The 18,904-nt window shown below is 39.5% G+C and overlaps 1 protein-coding gene across 1 annotated transcript in view; it reads left to right on the top strand.

The window, feature by feature from the left end:
• Positions 1 to 18,904, top strand: part of PPARGC1B (PPARG coactivator 1 beta) — a 78,161-nt gene that overhangs the window by 24,792 nt on the left and 34,465 nt on the right. The window contains exon 2 of the mRNA XM_044659866.1: positions 9,184 to 9,363. Within this exon, the coding sequence (XP_044515801.1) occupies positions 9,184 to 9,363 (180 nt within the window). The remainder of the gene's footprint in view (positions 1 to 9,183; positions 9,364 to 18,904) is intronic.

The raw sequence follows: 18,904 nt of genomic DNA, 5'->3' as shown, positions 1-18,904 counted from the left end.
GTGTATTGGCTCCTAGGTGGAAGAGTGGTAAGGGTGGGCAATGGGGGTCAAGTGACTTGCCCACGGTTACATAGCTGGGAAGTGTCCGAGGCCAGATTTGAACCTAGGACCTCTCATCTCTAGGCCTGACTCTCAATTCACTGAGCTACCCAGCTTCCCTGGAAGAACAATTTTTGATCTTCATTTTTTATAATTTTGAGTTCCAAATTTTCCCCCCTACTCCCCCTACCCCATTAAACAGTCAAGCAATTTGATAAAGGCTATTTATGCATATATTGTCATGCAAAATATTTCCATATTAGTCATGTTGTGAAAGAAAACACAGAAAAAAAAATAGTGTGTTCTGTAAGAGCAGAATGGGTTAAGTGGAGCAACAAGTCTGTTTCCCTTTACCATCCAAACACTCAAAATATATCAAAATATATCAAAATATATCAGTTCCAAAATATTACAGTTCCAATCTGCATTTAGACTCCATCAGTTCTTTCTCTGGTGGTGGACAGCATTTTTCATCATAGGTCCTTAACACTTGCCCTTGAATCATTGTATTGTTGTCATTCATAATTGATCATTGTACAATATTGCTGTTATTATGTACAGAGTTCTCTTCGTTCTTCATTCTGCATCAGTTCATATAAACCTTCCCAGATTTTTCCTGAAAGCATCCTGTTATATATCCAGTAGCATTCTATCACAATCATATGCTACCACTTGTTCAGCTATTCCCCAGTTGATGAGCATCCCCTTAATTTCCAGGTCTTTGCCACCACAAAAAGGGCTGCTATCAATATTTTGTACAAATAGGCTTTTTACTTTTTCTTTGATCTTTTAGGAGACAGGCTTATTAGTGATATTGCTGAGTCAAAGGGTACATGCAGTTTTATGGTCCATTGGTCAGGAAGCACTTATTAAGTCTTTCCTCTGTAGTAATGACACAAATACAGAAATCGAAATAATTCCTTCTCTCAAACAGAAGATATAGATAAAGATAGATAGATAGATAGATAGATAGATAGATAGATAGATAGATAGAGATAGACAGATAGAAAGATAGATAGTCAGAGAAGACAGCATGAACATGAATAAATGTATGGTATTAATACAGGATAGTAAAATACCAAGTAGTTAAGTAGGAGATGATAGGGAAAGAGGGCACTAGTAGTTGGGGAGATAGCAGTAAAGCCTTTGTGTAGAGAATAGCCCAACTATGTAACTCATGTATCTCTGGTGTCACAGCTCTTAAAAAGCACTTTCCTCACTGTAACTCTGTGACATGGTTGGTGCTCATATTACTATTCCAAGTCTTTAAGAGTTTAAATGATTTTGCCTGAGGTCCCAGAGCTTTGGACTTTGTATCTGTATTCCCGGTCTTCTGATTCCAATTCTGTTGGGCAGGTGTTCTTACGGTGAGCACAGCTGGAGTTGCTGTCCTTCCTGAACCCAGCAGGACCCATACTGCCTCTCTTCCTGGCTCAGAAATCTCTCTGTAGGGGTCTTGCTGGAGAACTTCAATTCCAAGCCTTTCCCTATAAATATTGCAGGAGTTGGACAAAAGACAGGAGCTGACGATGTGCTTGCCTGTCTCTAGCAGGACATTTCTTCAAATGCTGAGCCAGGGGACCCTTTGCGTTGCCTGTTTCATGGGGTGGTGACCTTCAGTCCCAGAGTGTGGTCCCTGCTATCTGTCTGTGTGGTTATTTATAACTGTGTAACTCAGCACTGTACAACCCAAAACTTTTCTGCTGTGCCCTGGCCCCCCTGCTGCCTCTGCATTCCTCACCAAGAAGAAGCTGGTCCATCTGTGCACTGGGACTCTGGAGAAATGACTGGATTTAGACTAATTAGATGACCTTGACAGCCCCTTGCACCCCCAACATTCTTTGATGTCCTATCTATAATAGCTTTTGCTCTTCCCTCCTCAGACCTTATTTGGAAGACTGTGTCCAGTTATGGGCACCATATTTCTAAAGGGACATGGACAGGCTGGAGTATATCCAGGGAGAGACTTAACCAGGGAAAGGGCATGTGAAATATCCTATATGGGAGCCTGTTGAAGGAATGGGATGTTTAGACAAGAGAAGAGAAAACTTAAAGGAAAGTGGAGAAGGATGATCATGATCATTAAAGATTTGAAGGTGTCACTTGGGAAAGGGAGACTAGACTTGTTCTCTTATCTGCAGAGGGCAGAACTAGGGCTTCAAAGGAGGTAAATTTCAGTTCAACATATGAAAAAAAACACGGGCTACCTCAATAGATAGATTCCAATCCCCAGAGGTTTTCAAGTGGTAGCTTTACAATCATTTGCTAGGAGAGCCATTTGCTATAAAAAGAGAAGTTTAGTGCTCCAGGAAGCAAGCAACTTGACCACTAAGATGCCTTACAACTTGGAGAGTAAGGAGCTAAATATAAATCGTTCTTCTGATATAAAGCTTTTCACAGTGACTCTCTATATATACCCCTAGAATCATGGGATTTAAAGTTGGAAGGGTCCTAGAGACCATCTCTTCAAAGTAGGCTCTTAAATTTATTTATTTATTTATTTATTTATTTATTTATTTATTTATTTATTTATTTTTGGCATCACAGACCTTTTTGGCAGACTGGTGAAATCTAATAAGCCTCTTTTCAGGATAATGTTAGTGAATGCACAAAATAAAACAAAAAGGAAGCCAATTAGATTGAAATGCTGTTAACAAAATATTTTTTAAAAATGTTTTGGGGGTAGGGCAAGTGAATTGAGAGCCAAGCATAGAGACAGGAGGTCCTGGGTTCAAATTGGTCTCAGATAGTTCCTAGTTGTGTGATCCTGGGTAAGTCATTTAACCCCCATTGCCTACTCCTTATCACTCTTCTTCCTTGGAACCAATACACAGTATTGATTCTAAGACAGAAAGTAAGGGTTTAAAGAAAAAACAGACTATGTTCAGGGATAGAGAACCAGGCTTGAAGATGGGAGGACCTGGGTTCAAATGTTGCCTCACACACTTCCTAATCATATGACCCAGGGCAAGTCATTTAACCCCATTTGCCTAGCCCCTACCCCTCTACTGCCACGGAACTGATATTTAGTATAATTGTAAGACAGAAAGTAAGAATTTAAAGAAACAAAAAACAAATTGCAGCTAGGTGGCTCAGTGGATTGAGATACTTCAAGGCTATGTGACCCTGGGGTAGTTACTTAATCTCCACTCTTCTGCCCTGGAACCAGTATACAGTATTAATTCAAAGATGGAAGGCAAGAATTTAAAGGGTTCATTGGCTCCAGGCTCAAAAGCCCTGGTAGGGGGCAGCTGGGTAGCTCAGTGGATTGAGACCAAGGCCTCGAGATGGGAGGTCCTAGGTTCAAATCTGGCCTCAGACACTTCCCAGCTGTGTGACCCTGGGCAAGTCACTTGACCCCCATTGCCTACCCTTACCACTCTCCTGCCTTGGAGCCAATACACAGTATTGACTCCAAGACTGAAGGTAAGGGTTTTAAAAAAAAAGCCCTGGTAGTTCAATCCCTAGTTTTACCAGAAGAGGAAAAGAAGACCCAGAGAATTTCAGTGATTTGTCTGAAGTTACACAAGTGAAATAACAGAGGTAGAAATCAAGTCTAGGCTCTTTGTTTCAAAATCCAGTTGTCTTTTTAATGATACCTCTTTGTTCAGCACCTAAAAAAGATTCTCAGAAACCCAAGTTAGAAGGGATCCCAGGATCATGTAAGTACAGTTCTGCATTGTGATACTATGTAGTCCTTTCAATCACATCCAACTCTTCTTGAGCCCATTTGGGTTTTCTTGGCAAAGATACTAGAGTGATTTGCCATTTCCTTTTCCAGCTTACTTTGTAGTTGAAGAAACTGAGACAAACAGGATTAAGTGACTTGCCCAGGATCACACAGTTAGTATTGGGGGCCAAATTTGAATTCATAAGTGTCTGAGGTCAGATTTAAACTCATGAAGTTTCTTCCTGACTCCAAGCTGCACTCTATCCATTTTGCCACCCAGCTGTACAATCCCATATACAAAGCCTTAATCCTACCTATAAAATGCTTCTTAAGGGATCGTTTAGCTTCCACAAGACCCAAAAAATCTGAGGTAGAAAAGACTTCAGAGATCCAATGCATTTCTCAGCTGGACCCCTCTTTTTATCAGAGGGTCATGTAGTTTCTGCATAAAGAGCTTTGGACATCAAGTGCTCAGTGTCTCCTAAGGCCACCCCTTCCTCTTAGGATGTTTTTCCTTGATATTGCCAAATGTACCCTGCTATAACTCTGGCCCATTGTTCCCATTTCTTACCTTTGGGGCCAAGTAAAACAAGAATGATCCCTATTCCACGTGCCAATGTTTCAAATATCGGAAGATGACTATCCTGTCTCTGCTAAGTCTTCTCCAGGGTAAACATCATTATTTCAGCCAATCACGGAACATTCTAGTTGAGCCCCAGTGTCATTCTGGTCTCATTTCTCTGAATTTCCTTTAGCTCCAAATTGCTCTTGGCCATCTAAACTCTAAATTCCTCTTCATTAATATAGATTTTCTTGTTTGTTTATCAGTCACACATCTGACTGAGAGCACAGTCTCCTTGAGGAGGGTGGACCCTCTCTTGTCCAAATATAAGTTCTCCTTAACTACCTTTGAGAGTTTTTGGTGAAGAGGCAACAAATTCATTAGGACATAAGCTTTTTTGTATGTGTGTCTTCTCTATCTTGCTAACTTTCTATATTTCTTTCTTGTTTTAGTGATTGATAGCTTTTGTATTTATGTTAACCATTTCCCTAAATAACTTTTCCCCCACTGAACCTTCCCTTTTTAACAAAGGTTGGGGGGGGGGAGCAGGATGCTTAGGCATTTAGGAGGCTTTAAGTAAATCTTGTTCCCTTCCCTCCCTCTTTTCCTACATTAGTTACATTTGGCAGTGTATGCAACATTCTATACCCATAGTCCCTCACCTCTCTAAGGAAAGGACCAAGACTATTTCCTCCTCATTCCTTCCCTAACTTGGTCATTCCATACTCTGCTTGCTAATCAGCTTTATTTTATTACTTGTTTGTATTGTTGTAGCTACCAGGTATATTTTCCTTTTCTGCTTTTTCTCAATGTGTTAATTTTTACAAATCTTCCTATGTTTCTTCTTTCTATTCATGTCACATTCAGTTTACCTGTTCCCCAGCTGATGAGTACTCACTTTATTTCTAGTTTTTTGCTTTCACAAAAAGTGCTGCTATGAATAAATATTTTGGTATATATTGAACTTTTTATTTCAGTCTTTGTCACCATTGGGCTAAATGCCAGTAATGGGACAAGGCACAGAACTTTTCTTCTGTGAAATTTGCCCCTAAACTGGAAGAGGGTGGATTAATCAATTATTAAACATTTATAAGGCCCCTCCCATGTGCCAGGCACTGTGTTAAGCTGAGCTCTGGGGATATAAAAGAAGTAGAAGAGACTCCCTATCCTCAAGAGCTTACAATCTAATAGGAGAAACAACAGATGGGGGTATTTGAAAATAACTCTGTCATCATCCCTCTTGGTGCATACTAGTAGGACTAAGGAAGGAAAGAATGGATGAATGAATGAATGAAAGAAAGAAAGAAAAACATTTATGAAGCACTTACCACATGAAAAGGACAACCAAAGTGGCATTGTGGATAGTGCTAGACTCAAAGTCAGGGGCACCTGAGTTCAAATCTGAGTTCAGATTCTTAATAGCTGTGTGGCCCTAGATAAGTCACTTAATCCTATTTGCCTCATTTCTTCCATCTGGAAAATGAGCTGGAGGAGGAAATGGCAAACCACTCCAGTATCTTTGCAAAGAAAGCCCCCAAAAGGGGTCAGAAAGAGTCAGGCATGACTGAAAAATGACTGAACAACAACTACCATGTGCCAAGCTCTGTGCTAAGCTCTGGGCCTTGCTATTGGTCTCATTGTTGTACACGTAAGACTTCTGGGCCTTTCTAATTGCTCTGCAGCTGGACTTTCTCCCATATGTTGTCTCCTCCAATTAGAAAGGTCGTAGGATGATAACAGTCCTGGGGGACCATAAGGCATAGAGTCAGAGGAGGTAGTAAAGCCTGAAGAATTTTAGGAGTCATTGGCAAGGTAGATGGTAAGGTCTCCATCTTGTCAGAAGAAATGCAGCTGTTGGCTCCCATCTCCCCCAGGCCCCGTGATCAGTCAAGCGGCTGGTAGGTAGGCAAGGGAGCCGGATTCCCTGCATGGTTGTGGCTTACTTAGCCCATCCCAGATGAGTTCTGAGTCAGCCTAGGCAGACAGGTGCGGAGGAGGGGATGCAAGGGAGGTAGAATGCTCCCATCATCTAACTATCCCTTCTATCTCTGATAGCAAGTACTAGAGACCTGGAGGAAAGGAATGATTAATTTCCTTGGCATGACTCTGAAAAGTCTGAGAGACCTTAAGTACATCACGATTTCTCTCATCACAATCTGCTGCTGTCATGCATGATTATCCCTGAAGCTTTCTGCAGAACTCTTCAGGTCAAGCTGCTGCCATCTCCGGAGGCAGAAAAATCCAGAGGATGATTGGCAGGGTCTGTGGGGAGCTGAAAATGAATAGTCCTCCACCCCCTTGGAGAAGCATCCGCCCTGTTTTGAAGGGTCTTCCATTGTTACTAATTCATTAGAAGAAGCCACTGAATTGTGGTATATTTTATCACCCTCTTGAAAGCCTATTCTTGGTGCGTGACCAGACCATAATTGGTGTGAGTCACAGCTCTGAGAGAAATGTTCACTTGAGCTGCCTGGATAGAGGGCTTGCATGGTTTATTTTCAAGCAGAGATTGACTATGCTTCCATTTGTACCTTCTGTACCCTTGGGGAAGGAGGCTTCCAAAGCCAGAAAGTTTCCACAGTACTGAAACTCCCTCTTGCAGGCACCAAGATCTACTTTAAATTCTCTGTCTCTGTCTCTGTCTGTCTGTCTGACTCTCTCTGCGTGTGTTTCTCTGTCTCTGCATGTGTCTCTCTGTCTCTCTCTCTGTCTCTCTCTCTCTCTCTCTCTCTCTCTCTCTCGCTCTCTCTTTCTCTCTCTCTATCATATACATCCTTGCTTTCCTAAACACAGAAATTCAAAAGCATTAGTATATAACTATTTTGGATGACTCAGGATGATTGTTGTGGGCATCCATTAAATAGTCCTGGAAGATACTAAGGTGCTAGGCCTTTTTAAAAAATCTATCTATCTATTTATTTATTTATTTTCCATTGTTAGCCTCACTATCAGGAAGTCCTGGAGTATCTTTCCTCTTTTCATTCTGTCTCTTTTTATTGACCCCAGTTCTTCCTATCCCTCTTATACTGATTTGTGGCTTTTAATTTGGTCTTCCAATTGTCAGTATTGCTTGATATCAGAAAACTGAACGATGATAATTCTGATAAGCCTGGTTTATCAGAATTAGAGAGGAATCATTGTTATTTCAAGAAGTGAAATATCAGCATTGGGAAATATCTTTCTCTAGGGTGTATAGTCCTTATAAAGGGTAAGGAACTTGCTCATAGTCACATAGCTGGCAAGTGGCAGAGTTGAGACTTCTTAATGACACAGTTTGGATTCAGACAATACAGAAAACTTAAAATATTAGTGTTTGTGGGTTTTCCCCCCTTAGTCTTTACTTTTCTCTTCCTTTTGATGCAGAGGCTGGAAAAGAAAGATGAACTTACCTACTTTTGAAGATTCCCTGGTGGTTTCCCAGTTTAGAATAAATTGTTCCCAAAGGGGAGGGAAAACACTAAATGTTCTTTCCAAACTTGCACAGGAAGAGACTTTAGTGAGAGGTGGATTGTCAACTCATTAGTCTCAGATGATGGCAAGGATTCTTTTCTTCTCCTAGGCAGATGCTCTCATTTTCATAAAACCTCAACCAATGAGCCATCAACACTTCTCTGAGATAGCAGTACAGAGCATAGAACCTGGAGTCAGGAAGACCTGAGTTCAGATCTGGCCTTAGACACTTATTAGCTGTGTGGTCCTTGGCAAGTCATTTTACCTCTGTTTGTTCACCTCAGTTTCCTCAGCTGTAAAATGGAGCTAATAATAGCACCTACCTCCCAGGATTGTTGTGGAAAAAAAAAAAAAAGAGATATTTGTAAAGTGTTTAACATAGTGGCCTAGATACTTCCTAGTTGTGTGACCTGATTGCCTAATCTTCTTACTGCTCTTCTGCCTTGGAACCAATTCTTAGTATCAGTTCTAAGACAGAAGGTAAGGGTTGGTTTTTTTTTTTAAGTAAATAACTAGCGGGCAGTTGGGTACCACAGTGGATAGAGCACCAGGCCTGGTGTTGGGAGGGGTTGGGTTCAAATCCAGCCTCATACACTTCTTAGCTGGATGACCTTTGGCAAGTCACTTAGCCCTGATTGTCTAGCCCAGTGTTCCCAAACTTTTTTGGCCTACTGCCCCCTTTCCAGAAAAAATATTACTTAGCCCCCTGGAAATTAAATTTTTTTAATTTTAATAGCAATTAATAGGAAAGATAAATGCACCTGTGGCCATCACCACCTCCCTGGATCACTGCAGCACCCACCAGGGGGCAGTGGTGCCCACTTTGGGAATCACTGGCCCTTGTCGCTCTTCTATCTTAGAACTAATACTCATACAGAAAGGAAGGGCTCAAAAAGTAAAAAAATGAATAAGTATCAGTGATTTAGGTAGGCTTGTATCATTTTAATACAGTTGATTTGGTTCATCACAGACAATAGCCCCGTGGACTAGTGAGGGTGGGAATTCTCAATATGACATAGTACAAAAAACCCTGAGTTTGAATTCCTGCTTGAAAGGCTACTGCCTGAACTTGGACAAGCCACTTAAAAACTTACTGAACAGCAGGTTCCTCATTTGTACCATGAAGAGGTTGGACTAGATACCTGTGGTCCCTGGCAGCTCTAAATCCTATAATTTTTATATTTATTTAGAAAAAAGTCACATGAGAAAATATACATGGTTATACATCCATATCTCCTCACCCCCTCCATGGATAGAGCTGAAAGAACCTGCCTTCTCTGAGTCCTGGCTCTGTACAGACACGAATGACAATGAGCACTCCTTTCCCCCTTCCTCCCATAATTCTGGATTCTCAAACATAGAACTGGCAGGGCCATGACTGTGGTGTTACTCAGGAATCTCATTCTGGAAGGCCTAGAAAGATCATAGTCATTGGACCCTTTCCCTTTCCTTGTCTCTACAGTGCGAGGGCACAGGGGAGGAGCACCTCTATGAAGACTTCCAAGACCTTGACCTCTCCCAGTTGGATGCCAGTGATTTGGATTCTGCCAGCTGCTTCAGTGAACTTCAGTGGGGCCCTGAAACATCTGAAAATGGGTTCAGCCAGTGTGGCACCTGTGGAGAAGACTCAGAACTTTTCCAGGTATGTCCTTCCATGTGCTCATACAACATAGAAATACCCCTTTCTTAATGGGATTTCAGAGTCTGGTAAAGAAGGTAAGATAGACACATGCAATATCAATCTAAAATTTTTCATTGGAGTCTTGGCAAAAAGATTAAAACATTCATTTAAAGAAATCCTCCACAATAATCAAGGTAGATTTAGAGCAGAAATGCCAGGATGATGCCATGTTAGAAAAACAGTTAACATAATCATATTAAAAAATGGAAACATCCAATAACCACATTGTCAAAATAGATCACAAAAAGCCTCTGACCAAGAACAACTCACTTAGGCCCAGAGGTATTCTTTTCTTAACATGAGGAAAAATATTTAAACCAAAATCTAGCATTATATTTATGAAGAAACTGTAGAAGCCTTCCCAAGAAATACAGGAGTAAAGCAAAAATATATTCTTTCTCCACTACCACTTAATCTAATTCCAGAAAATTTAGCAATAAGACAAGAAAAGGAAATTAAAGGCATAAAAATAGTCAGAGAAGAGATAAAATGGACTCTGAAAATAAAATATTTTACTTCAAAAATCCTAGGAAATTCATAAAAACTAATTGAGATAATAACTTCAATACAGTTTCAGGCTACAAGGAGCAGCCAGGGTAGCACAGTGGATTGAGTTCCAGGGTTGGAGTTGGGAGGACCTGGCTTCAAAGGTGACCCCAGACACTTTCTGGCTGTGTGACCCTAGGCAGGTCACTTAACCTCCTTTGCCTAGCCCTTACTACTTTTCTGCCTTAAAATTGATACTTAATATCAAGTCTAAAACAGAAGGTAAGGGTTTAAAAAAAATTGTAGCCCACAAAATAAGTTGCATTTTTATATAATGATGACAAAATCCAGGAGGAATAAAAGAAAGGGAAGTCCCATGTAAAAAAATGCATAAATTTTCTGGGAATCAGTCTACCAACGCATACTTCACTACCTGTATAGATGAACCTATAAGACATTATTTTAAAAAAATGAAGAACAGCTTAAATTGCTGAAGGAATATTCAATGCTCATATCTGGGCCATGCCACTATCATAAAAATGGCAATTCTTTGCATGTTAATTTTCAAATTTTAGTGCTATACCAATCAAACTATCAAAAGGATACTTTATAGAGCAAGAAGAAATGGGAAAGGAAAAGAAATAAGCATTTATATAGTGTACTACCTACCAGGCACTGTGCTAAGCATTACATTTATCTCCTTTAAGCCTCACCACACCCTGGGAAGTGGGTGCTATTATTATCCTCATTTTATAGTTGAGGAAACTGAGGCAGTAAGTGGTTAAGTGACTTTCTCATAGTCAGACAGCTAGGAAGTGTCTAAGACCAGACTTGATCTATCCTGACTCCAGACCTAGGGCTCTATCCACTGCACTGCCTTTCTGCTCCAATATAACATAAGATAATGTGAAATGATAAGATAATAAAATAATAATAAAACTCATTTGAAGAAACAAAAGGCTTAGAATATCAAGGAAAGTCATGGAGAAAAGGTCAGAATAAAGGGAGAATAGCACTTCTTCCTATTATAAAGCAGCATCGTATTTTATTATATTATAAAGCATACCATTCCAAACATTCATTGTTGGTTATAAAATGGAAAAGGATCAACTAGACAGAAAATATACCCAATAGATTAAGCGGTCAAAGGATATAAACTTCAAAGTATTCATAACCACATGAAAACATGTTCCTAATAATTAAAAATAAGACAAATTCAAATAAAAACTCTTAAGGTTTCACGTTACACCCTGCAAATTGGCAAAAGGGACCAAAGAATGTCAATAGTCAATGCTGGAGGGGTTGTGGAAGGCTAGGCACACTAGTACATTGTTGTTGGAACAGTAAAGCATTATAACTGTTGTGGAAAGCAATCTAGAATTTTGCAAATAAAATGACTAAAATGTTCATATCCTTTAAAGTAGAGATTCTATTACTGAGTTTATACCCCAAGGAAGCTGTTGATAAGAAGAAAGTCCCCATTTGTAACAGAGACACATTTTATTATACCTAAGATTGGAAACAAAATAAATGCACATCTACTGGGGGATGATTACACTGTGGTACATGGATTTAATGGAATATTTAATAGTATGGTACTATAATAAATGATGTGTGTGATGAATACAGAGAAGTTTGGCAAGATGTATATGAACTGATGTAGCAGAGCCAAGAAAACAATATACATAGTAATCACAACAATGTAAATGGAAGAATGATGACCTACCTCCCCCGCCCAAAAAAAGTAAATGTAACGTGCATAACCCATTGGAATTGCTCATCAGCTCTGGGAGTGGGGAGGGAGGAGAGGAGGGAAAGAACATGAATCATGTAACCATGGGCAAAAAATCCCAAAGTAATCAATTAATCACTAATTAATTAATTAAAGAGACTGAAGAGAGCAGAACCAGGAGAACATCATACATAGTAACAGTAGAACAGTAATATTGATCAACTATGAAAGACTTAGCTATTCCCAGTCATACAAGATTTAAGACAATTCTGAAGGACTAATGATGAAAAATGTTATTCACCTCCAGAGAAGAATTAAGAGATTAAATGCAGACAAAAGAATATGTATTTTTCACTATATTTTCTCTGTGGTTTTTTTTTGGTGGGGGGGATATATATCTTCTACAACACAACCAATATGGAAATTAAAAAATAAGGTAAATATAACAAAATTATAAAGTTCAAGGAGGCCTAGAATGAAGAGATATGAACCCTTCCCTTCTCAGAGGTAGTTACTTATTGTACATATTTTCACAGTTTTTCAATGTGTCAATTAGTTGTGCTGATTTTTTTTCTTTCTAAAACATTTTTCATATGGGTTGGGTCTCATGGAGGGGAAGAATAACGCATAGTTGAGGTACTATGGTGATATAAGAAACAGAAAATATCAATAAAAACCTATTTTTAGGGATAGCTAGGTAGCACAATGGATAGAGTACCAAATATGGAGTCAGGAGGACCTGGGTTCAAAGATGACCTCCAACATTTCCTAGCTGTGTGTTCCTGGCAAGTTACTTAACCCCAGTTGTCTACTCCTTGCCACTCTTCTGTTTTAGAATTGCTTTTAACATAGAAGGTAAGGGCTTTAAAAACAACACCTCCCAATCCCCCCCAAAACACCTTTATTAAAAAAAATGCTTTTAAACAAACTGGAAAAGAAAATGGCACATGAAAGAAAACTCCACATCATGAATGATAAGAGAATGGAGAAATACAAATCAAAACAATCCAGAAAGTTCCAACTCACATCCAGCAGATGGGCAAAAATGACAAAAATATTGGGTTATATAGGACTAGATGTTGGGAGACTGAGTAGTAGAAAGACTGGTTCTCAAATCCATTGTTGGTAGAGCTGTAAATTGGTACAACCACTCTAGAAAGAAATTTAGAATTATGAAAATAAAGTGATTAAAATGGCCATACTTCTTAGACTCTGAGATTCTACTGGTAGACATATTCCTCTGGGTCAGTGACATAAGGTCTGAATGTACTTATTTTTAGCAGCATTTTTTATGGTAACTATTGATTGGGGAATGGCCAAAAAATCATGGTAAATGAAAGTAATGAAATAGTACTGTGTTGTAAGAAATTACAAATTCAGAGAATCATAGAAAGATTTCTCTCACCTGAAACAAAGTGAAGTAATCTGAACTAGCCAACAATATAAACAGTAATTAATGGGGAATACAAAAAAACCTGAATGATGTGGAATTATAATAATTCAATTTGGCCTTAAAGATGAGAAAATCTCTACCCTCCCCAACCCATTTTTGCAAAAGAGGGGGCCCATGATTGTGTGAAATATTGCATATGATAGCAGATTATTTTTAGATATGTTTTGACATTTTTTAACATGTGTTATGTAGCTTTTTTCTTCCTTCCTTTCTTCATACTTTACTGTAAGGCTCTCCTGGAGGGAATAGGGGAAGAATACAATGGAATTAGAGATATTGTAGAACAGTGTAGGCCAAGGGGGCCATATACTCAGTTGCCTATATCAAATATCCACATTATTTCCCACCTTTATTTCTGTTACTCCATTCTCATTCTCTCAACTGACTCAGATTTTCCCCACCTTCTCCACCTTGTTCTCAAAGAAACTGTCCTTATCAACTTCTTACCTCAATAATTTCCCTTAACAGTGAATCCCTTAACTATTCCAATTCCACTTAATATTTATTGAGAGCTTAGTGTATACAGAACATATGTACCCAGTGCTGGCAGAAATACTGATAAGCAAAGGCTGGGTCCTTGTTCTCAAAGACCTCTGTCTCTAATAATAAAGATAAGACATATGTAACTGTAATTCAGAAAAGTGATAAATTCATAAGGAAGATTTTCTCCCCAGCCCCTCCAGTACTACGCAAAGTGCCAGGAAAGATTGCTTATGACTTGAGAATATCAGAGAAGGCTTCCTGGAGGAGGAGCATTTGAGCTAAATCTTGAAGGGCAGATTAGAAAAGAGTGGCTAGGTGGCACGGTGGATAGAGTGCAGGGCCTGGAATACTCCCATTTTTGTGAGTTCAAATCTGGCCTCAGACACTAGTTATGTGATCCTGGGCTAATCTCTTATCCCTGTTTGCCTCAGTTTCCTCATCTGTAAAATGAGCTGTAGAAGAAAATGGCAAACCACCTCAGTATCTCTGCCAAGAAAAACCCTAATGGGATCACAAAGGGGTTGGACAAGAGTCTGAAAGAATAAGTTTGGAATCCATCATTTTCTTTTATTTTCAAAAGATATTACCAGGGTCAGCCAGGCAGCTCAGCGGATAGAAATCTCAGGTTTAGAGAGGGGAGATCTTGGGTTCAAATCTGGATTCAGACAATTCCTAGCTATGTGACCCTGGACAAATCATTCAACCCCCCCTTAGCCCTGACTGTCCTTCTGCCATGGAACCAGTACACAGTATTGATTCTGAGATGGAAGGTAAGGTTTTTAAAAAGAAAGGAAAAAAGCTATTACCCTCTGCATGTTGGAACCTGACACACATCTGTAATTTAATGATGTAGCCAGGACCAGGACCTAAGTCTCATGACTCCCAGGCTAATGTCCTTTCTCTGAAACCAAGATGCCTCCTAGTTTTTTCAAGGGAATTTATCCTCAGATTACTTTAAGATTCATTTTCTTCAGCCTTTAGATTAGCCAGAAGAGGAAGATCAGAGCAAGGATGGGGGTGGAGCAAGGAGGGCTGTAACTATACATCTATTAATATCCCTCGCTCAGCTGACAAAGCCTTGGCTAATTTGCACTCAGTTTCCAGAGGAAACCAGTGGAGTAAAGGGAGGGACAGAAGGAGGGAGGATTGTGGGAGAATCCTGCTGTGGCATAGCTCTTGCTTCTTTTGCTCTGCTATTACAGGGGAAAGGCTGGAGAGTAGAATGTACATTCTGTCCTGTTGTCAGTGATGGCAGTGTGGGAACAAAGGGAGCTATTTCCAGGGTCCTGGGGCACATTAGATGAGTGGACGTGACACAGCCTAACCAGGGAGGGAGCCTGAAGAACCCACCTTCAACTTTGGACTAATTTTTTTTCCCCTGTCAGAAATATGCATGAGATTTCTCTGGGCCTTAGTTTCCTCCTTTATAAAAAGGGAATTAGGGGCAGCTGGGTAGCTCAGTGGAGAGAGAGTCAGTCCTAGAGACAGGAGGTCCTAGGTTCAAACCCGGCCTTAGCCACTTCCCAGCTGTGTGACCCTGGGCAAGTCACTTGACCCCCATTGCCTACCCTTACCACTCTTCCACCTATGAGACAATACACCGAACTACAAGGGTTAAAAAAAAGGGGGAATTATAATACCTGCCCTGGCCATCTCATAAGGTTCTTGTGAGAATAAATAGAGAAGGGATGGGAGGTCCAGGGTTCAAATCTGGCCTCAGACATTTCCTAGCTGTGTGACCCTGGACAAGTCACTTAACCCCCATTGCCTAGCCATTACTACTCTTCTGCCTTGGAACCAATATACAGTATTGATTCTAAGATGGAAGGAAAGAGTTTTTAAAAGAGAAAAGAAAAGAACAAAAGAGAAGGGGCATAGTAGAAAGATTCCCCAGCCTGGAAGTCAGTCTATTCTAAACTAGTCTAATCTAGATAAGTAGCTTCCCTGGGACTCGATTTATTTCTCAGTCCTATTGTCTCTGTATCCCTGAGCTTTCTGTAAATCTTTCCATACCCCCTATTTAATTGGAAAAGAAATAAGTCCTTCATATTGAATACATCTGCATGGTCAAATAAAATAGATTACTTTTTCATACAGGAAACTTTATTCAACTTTTTTTCATTAACACCACTTAGAGAACATTTCAGTAAGATAATATAGTTATTTATCAAATATTCTCTATAGTTCCCCACCATCAGCTTCTTGAACCCTCAGGAGAGATGTATATAGGCTGGGAATCCCTATATCAGAGGTTCCTTTCCAGGCCTGTTGACTTCCCATTTCAACTACCATCACTGTAGACAAGTGAATATTGCTTACAACCTTACTGAGTGACCTTGCATCTCCTGTGTTCTGCACATAGTTCTTGGTAAATGTTTTGTCATTCATACTAAAGCTGGAAGGATTCTTAGCACAGCCTGGCATGTAATAGGAACTTAATAAATGTTTATTGATTGATCCCTTAACAGAAAGTAGAACAACAAAGCTACAAAAGGAAGGTAAGTGATACAACAGACAGGAAAACCTGACTCTCTTACTAGTAGTGTGACCCTAAGCAAATCAATTAACCTTTCTTAGACTCAGTTCCCTTATCTGTAAAATGGGGATAATAATACCTACCCTACCTGGTTGTGGTGAGGACTGAATGAGATGTGATGTGTGTAAAGAGTTTTGTAATCCTTAAATTAGGGTCATATATACTTCTGAGTTAGAAGAGGCTTTAGATCATAGATTATAAAATGTGAGGTGGGAAAGACCTGTGTTTTAAGATTTTTCTCTTTCTGGCATTCTGTGCTATAGCCAGCCCAACATTGCCTCATTTTCCTCTCATCTCATGAAGCTGTTTGCTTCAGTCCTGTGCTCCCAGGAGCACTGAGCTGCAGGTTATTGCTGTCCAAGCCAATGGAGAAATTCACTGTGCCCTTTCCTTTTTTAGATTTGGTTACAAAAATAACAAACCCTTTGGTTCCATCTTTCCAACTTCTCCCTGCCCCCCTCTCCCACCACCCCCACTATCAGCTTTTGCTTCTGTCCTTGAAATGGAGCCAGGACAGCCAAGAAACCATCACAAGATCCCTATTTCAGATAAACTTCTTCAAGAAAGGACAGAGAGGCTTGGATTGGATTGGAAGAAAAAGGCCATGGGGGTAGAAGGGAGGGAGAGCAGTATTCATGTGATGAAATAGTGTTTCTGCCAATTCTCTCAGGGCTGGAGAATCCAGAGCCAGAATTGAACAAGAGAAGGAGTGGGAAAGTCATCCAACTACATTGCAATCCCGAGAATGAGGGTCTTTGTGTGAAGGTGGGTGGGAGAGACAGGATGGGGCAGTATTGATGTTTAAAAATTTTTTTTCAATAAATGGTGAGGGAGAAAAGGGAACAAGCATTTATTAAAAACTTACTATGTGCTAGCCACTGTGCTAAGTGTTTTGCAAATATTATCTCATTTGATCCTCACAATAGCTTTGGGATATGTTATTATGTTATTATCACCATTTGACAGTTGAGGAAAAGAAGTGAAGTGACTTGTATAGAGTCACACAGATGGTAAGTATCTGAGGGAGGATTTGAATTCAGGACTTCTTGACTCCAGGCCCAGAGCTCCATCCACTATACCACCAAGCAATTCTACTTATAATAAGTTTGCCAGATACTTAGGGAATGGATAATTGATTTTAAATTTTAAGTGGAATGTTTTATAAAATCATAGTTTTTAGAGTTGGATCAAGCTCCCTTATTTTATATAGAGAAGGGAGCTGATTCCACCAAGTTCATACAGCTAGAAGATTGGCAGAGTCCAATACAAGAGTAAATATTAGAAGGGATATGGTAAAATTGGGATACTAATACATTGTTGTTGGAGTTGTGAACTCATCCAACCATTCTGGAGGGCAATTTGGAACTATTCCTAAAGGACTATAAAATTATGCATGCCCTTTGATCCTCTAATGCCACTGTTGGTCCTATAATGCCACTATTATCCCAAAGAGATAAAAAAGAGGAAAGGACCTACTTATATAAAAATATTTATATCTTTTTGTAGTGGCAAAGAATTAGAAATTGAGAGGATGTCCATCAATTGGGGAATAGCTGAACAAATTTTGGTATATGTTGGTACATATATGGTGCTATAAGAAATAATAAACAAGTTGATTTCAAAAAAAGCTGGAAAGATCTGCATGAATTGATGCAGAGTGAAATAAGCAGAACCAGGAGAACATTGTACACAGGAACAGCAATATTGTACAATGATCAACTGTGAAAACTTGACTACTCTCAGCAATGCAGTGATCTAGAACAATTCTGAAAGACTTTTGATGTGGAACGCTATCCACTTCCAGAGAAAGAACTGTTGGAATGCAATGGATGTGGATCAAAGCATATTATCTTTCACATTAGTGTATTTATGGTTTTATTTTGGGGTTTTGGCTATGTATGAGTGTACTCTTACAACAATGACCAATATGGAAGTGTGTTTTGATTATAATTCAAGACCAAATTGCTTACCGTCTCCAAGTCGGGGAAGGGAGGGAAGGAGACTGGATCTTAAAATTTTAGAAAACGTATGTTGAAAATTATTATTACATGTAATTGGGAAAATAAAATAACTTTGAATTAAAAAAAAGAAAGAAAAATGGCAGAGTCAAGGTTTGAAGCCAGCTCTTTTGATGGTTCTCTACCAAGGAATCTCTTAGGCCATTCTTTTCTGAGGAGAGAGGACAGATATTTTACCTAGTTTTCCTCTGTCTTTATCTGCTTTTTGTCTCCCCCTACCACCTTCCCCTGGGCCACCAGTGTTCTATATTTTAGAATTTTATCAATCAAAGAAAATCTTGAATTGATGCCAGTTATAGCAAAATCATGTCCTTGTGAAAGAGGCACTTATCCCCTCCCTCTCTGGTTTCTCTAGCAAAGAGTGCACAGTGCCTTGTGCATAGTAGGTTGCTAATAAATGTTGGCAGTCATTCTGTGAACCTAACCTAAGCAGGGTAAGCAAGGATCCTGGGCTGTGGATTTGAATTTGGACCAGAGATGGAGGCAGCTAAACCCCTTCAGGGTCAACCACTCTCATTACTGTAGTAGTTTAAACTTGATAGAGTTTTCCCCCAAATATCTCCTGTAAGGTAAGTGGTATAAGTGTTACTATCCCCATTTATAAACAAGGAAACCAAGACTAGGAGAGGGAAAATGACCTACTTGTTTACATAGTAAGCAAGTAGAAGAATAGACCAAGACACAAACTTTGGTATTCTGATTCAAAATTCAATGCTCTTTTCATTGTACTGTAGTTGTCCAAATGAAGTGGAGAGAATTGCCTTATAGTATAAGTATAGTATTATATATATATA

Source organism: Gracilinanus agilis, chromosome 2, assembly GCF_016433145.1.
Source record: "Gracilinanus agilis isolate LMUSP501 chromosome 2, AgileGrace, whole genome shotgun sequence".
In the NCBI taxonomy this organism is placed as follows: Eukaryota; Metazoa; Chordata; class Mammalia; order Didelphimorphia; family Didelphidae; genus Gracilinanus; species Gracilinanus agilis.
This window is presented reverse-complemented; position numbering and strand designations above follow the sequence as displayed.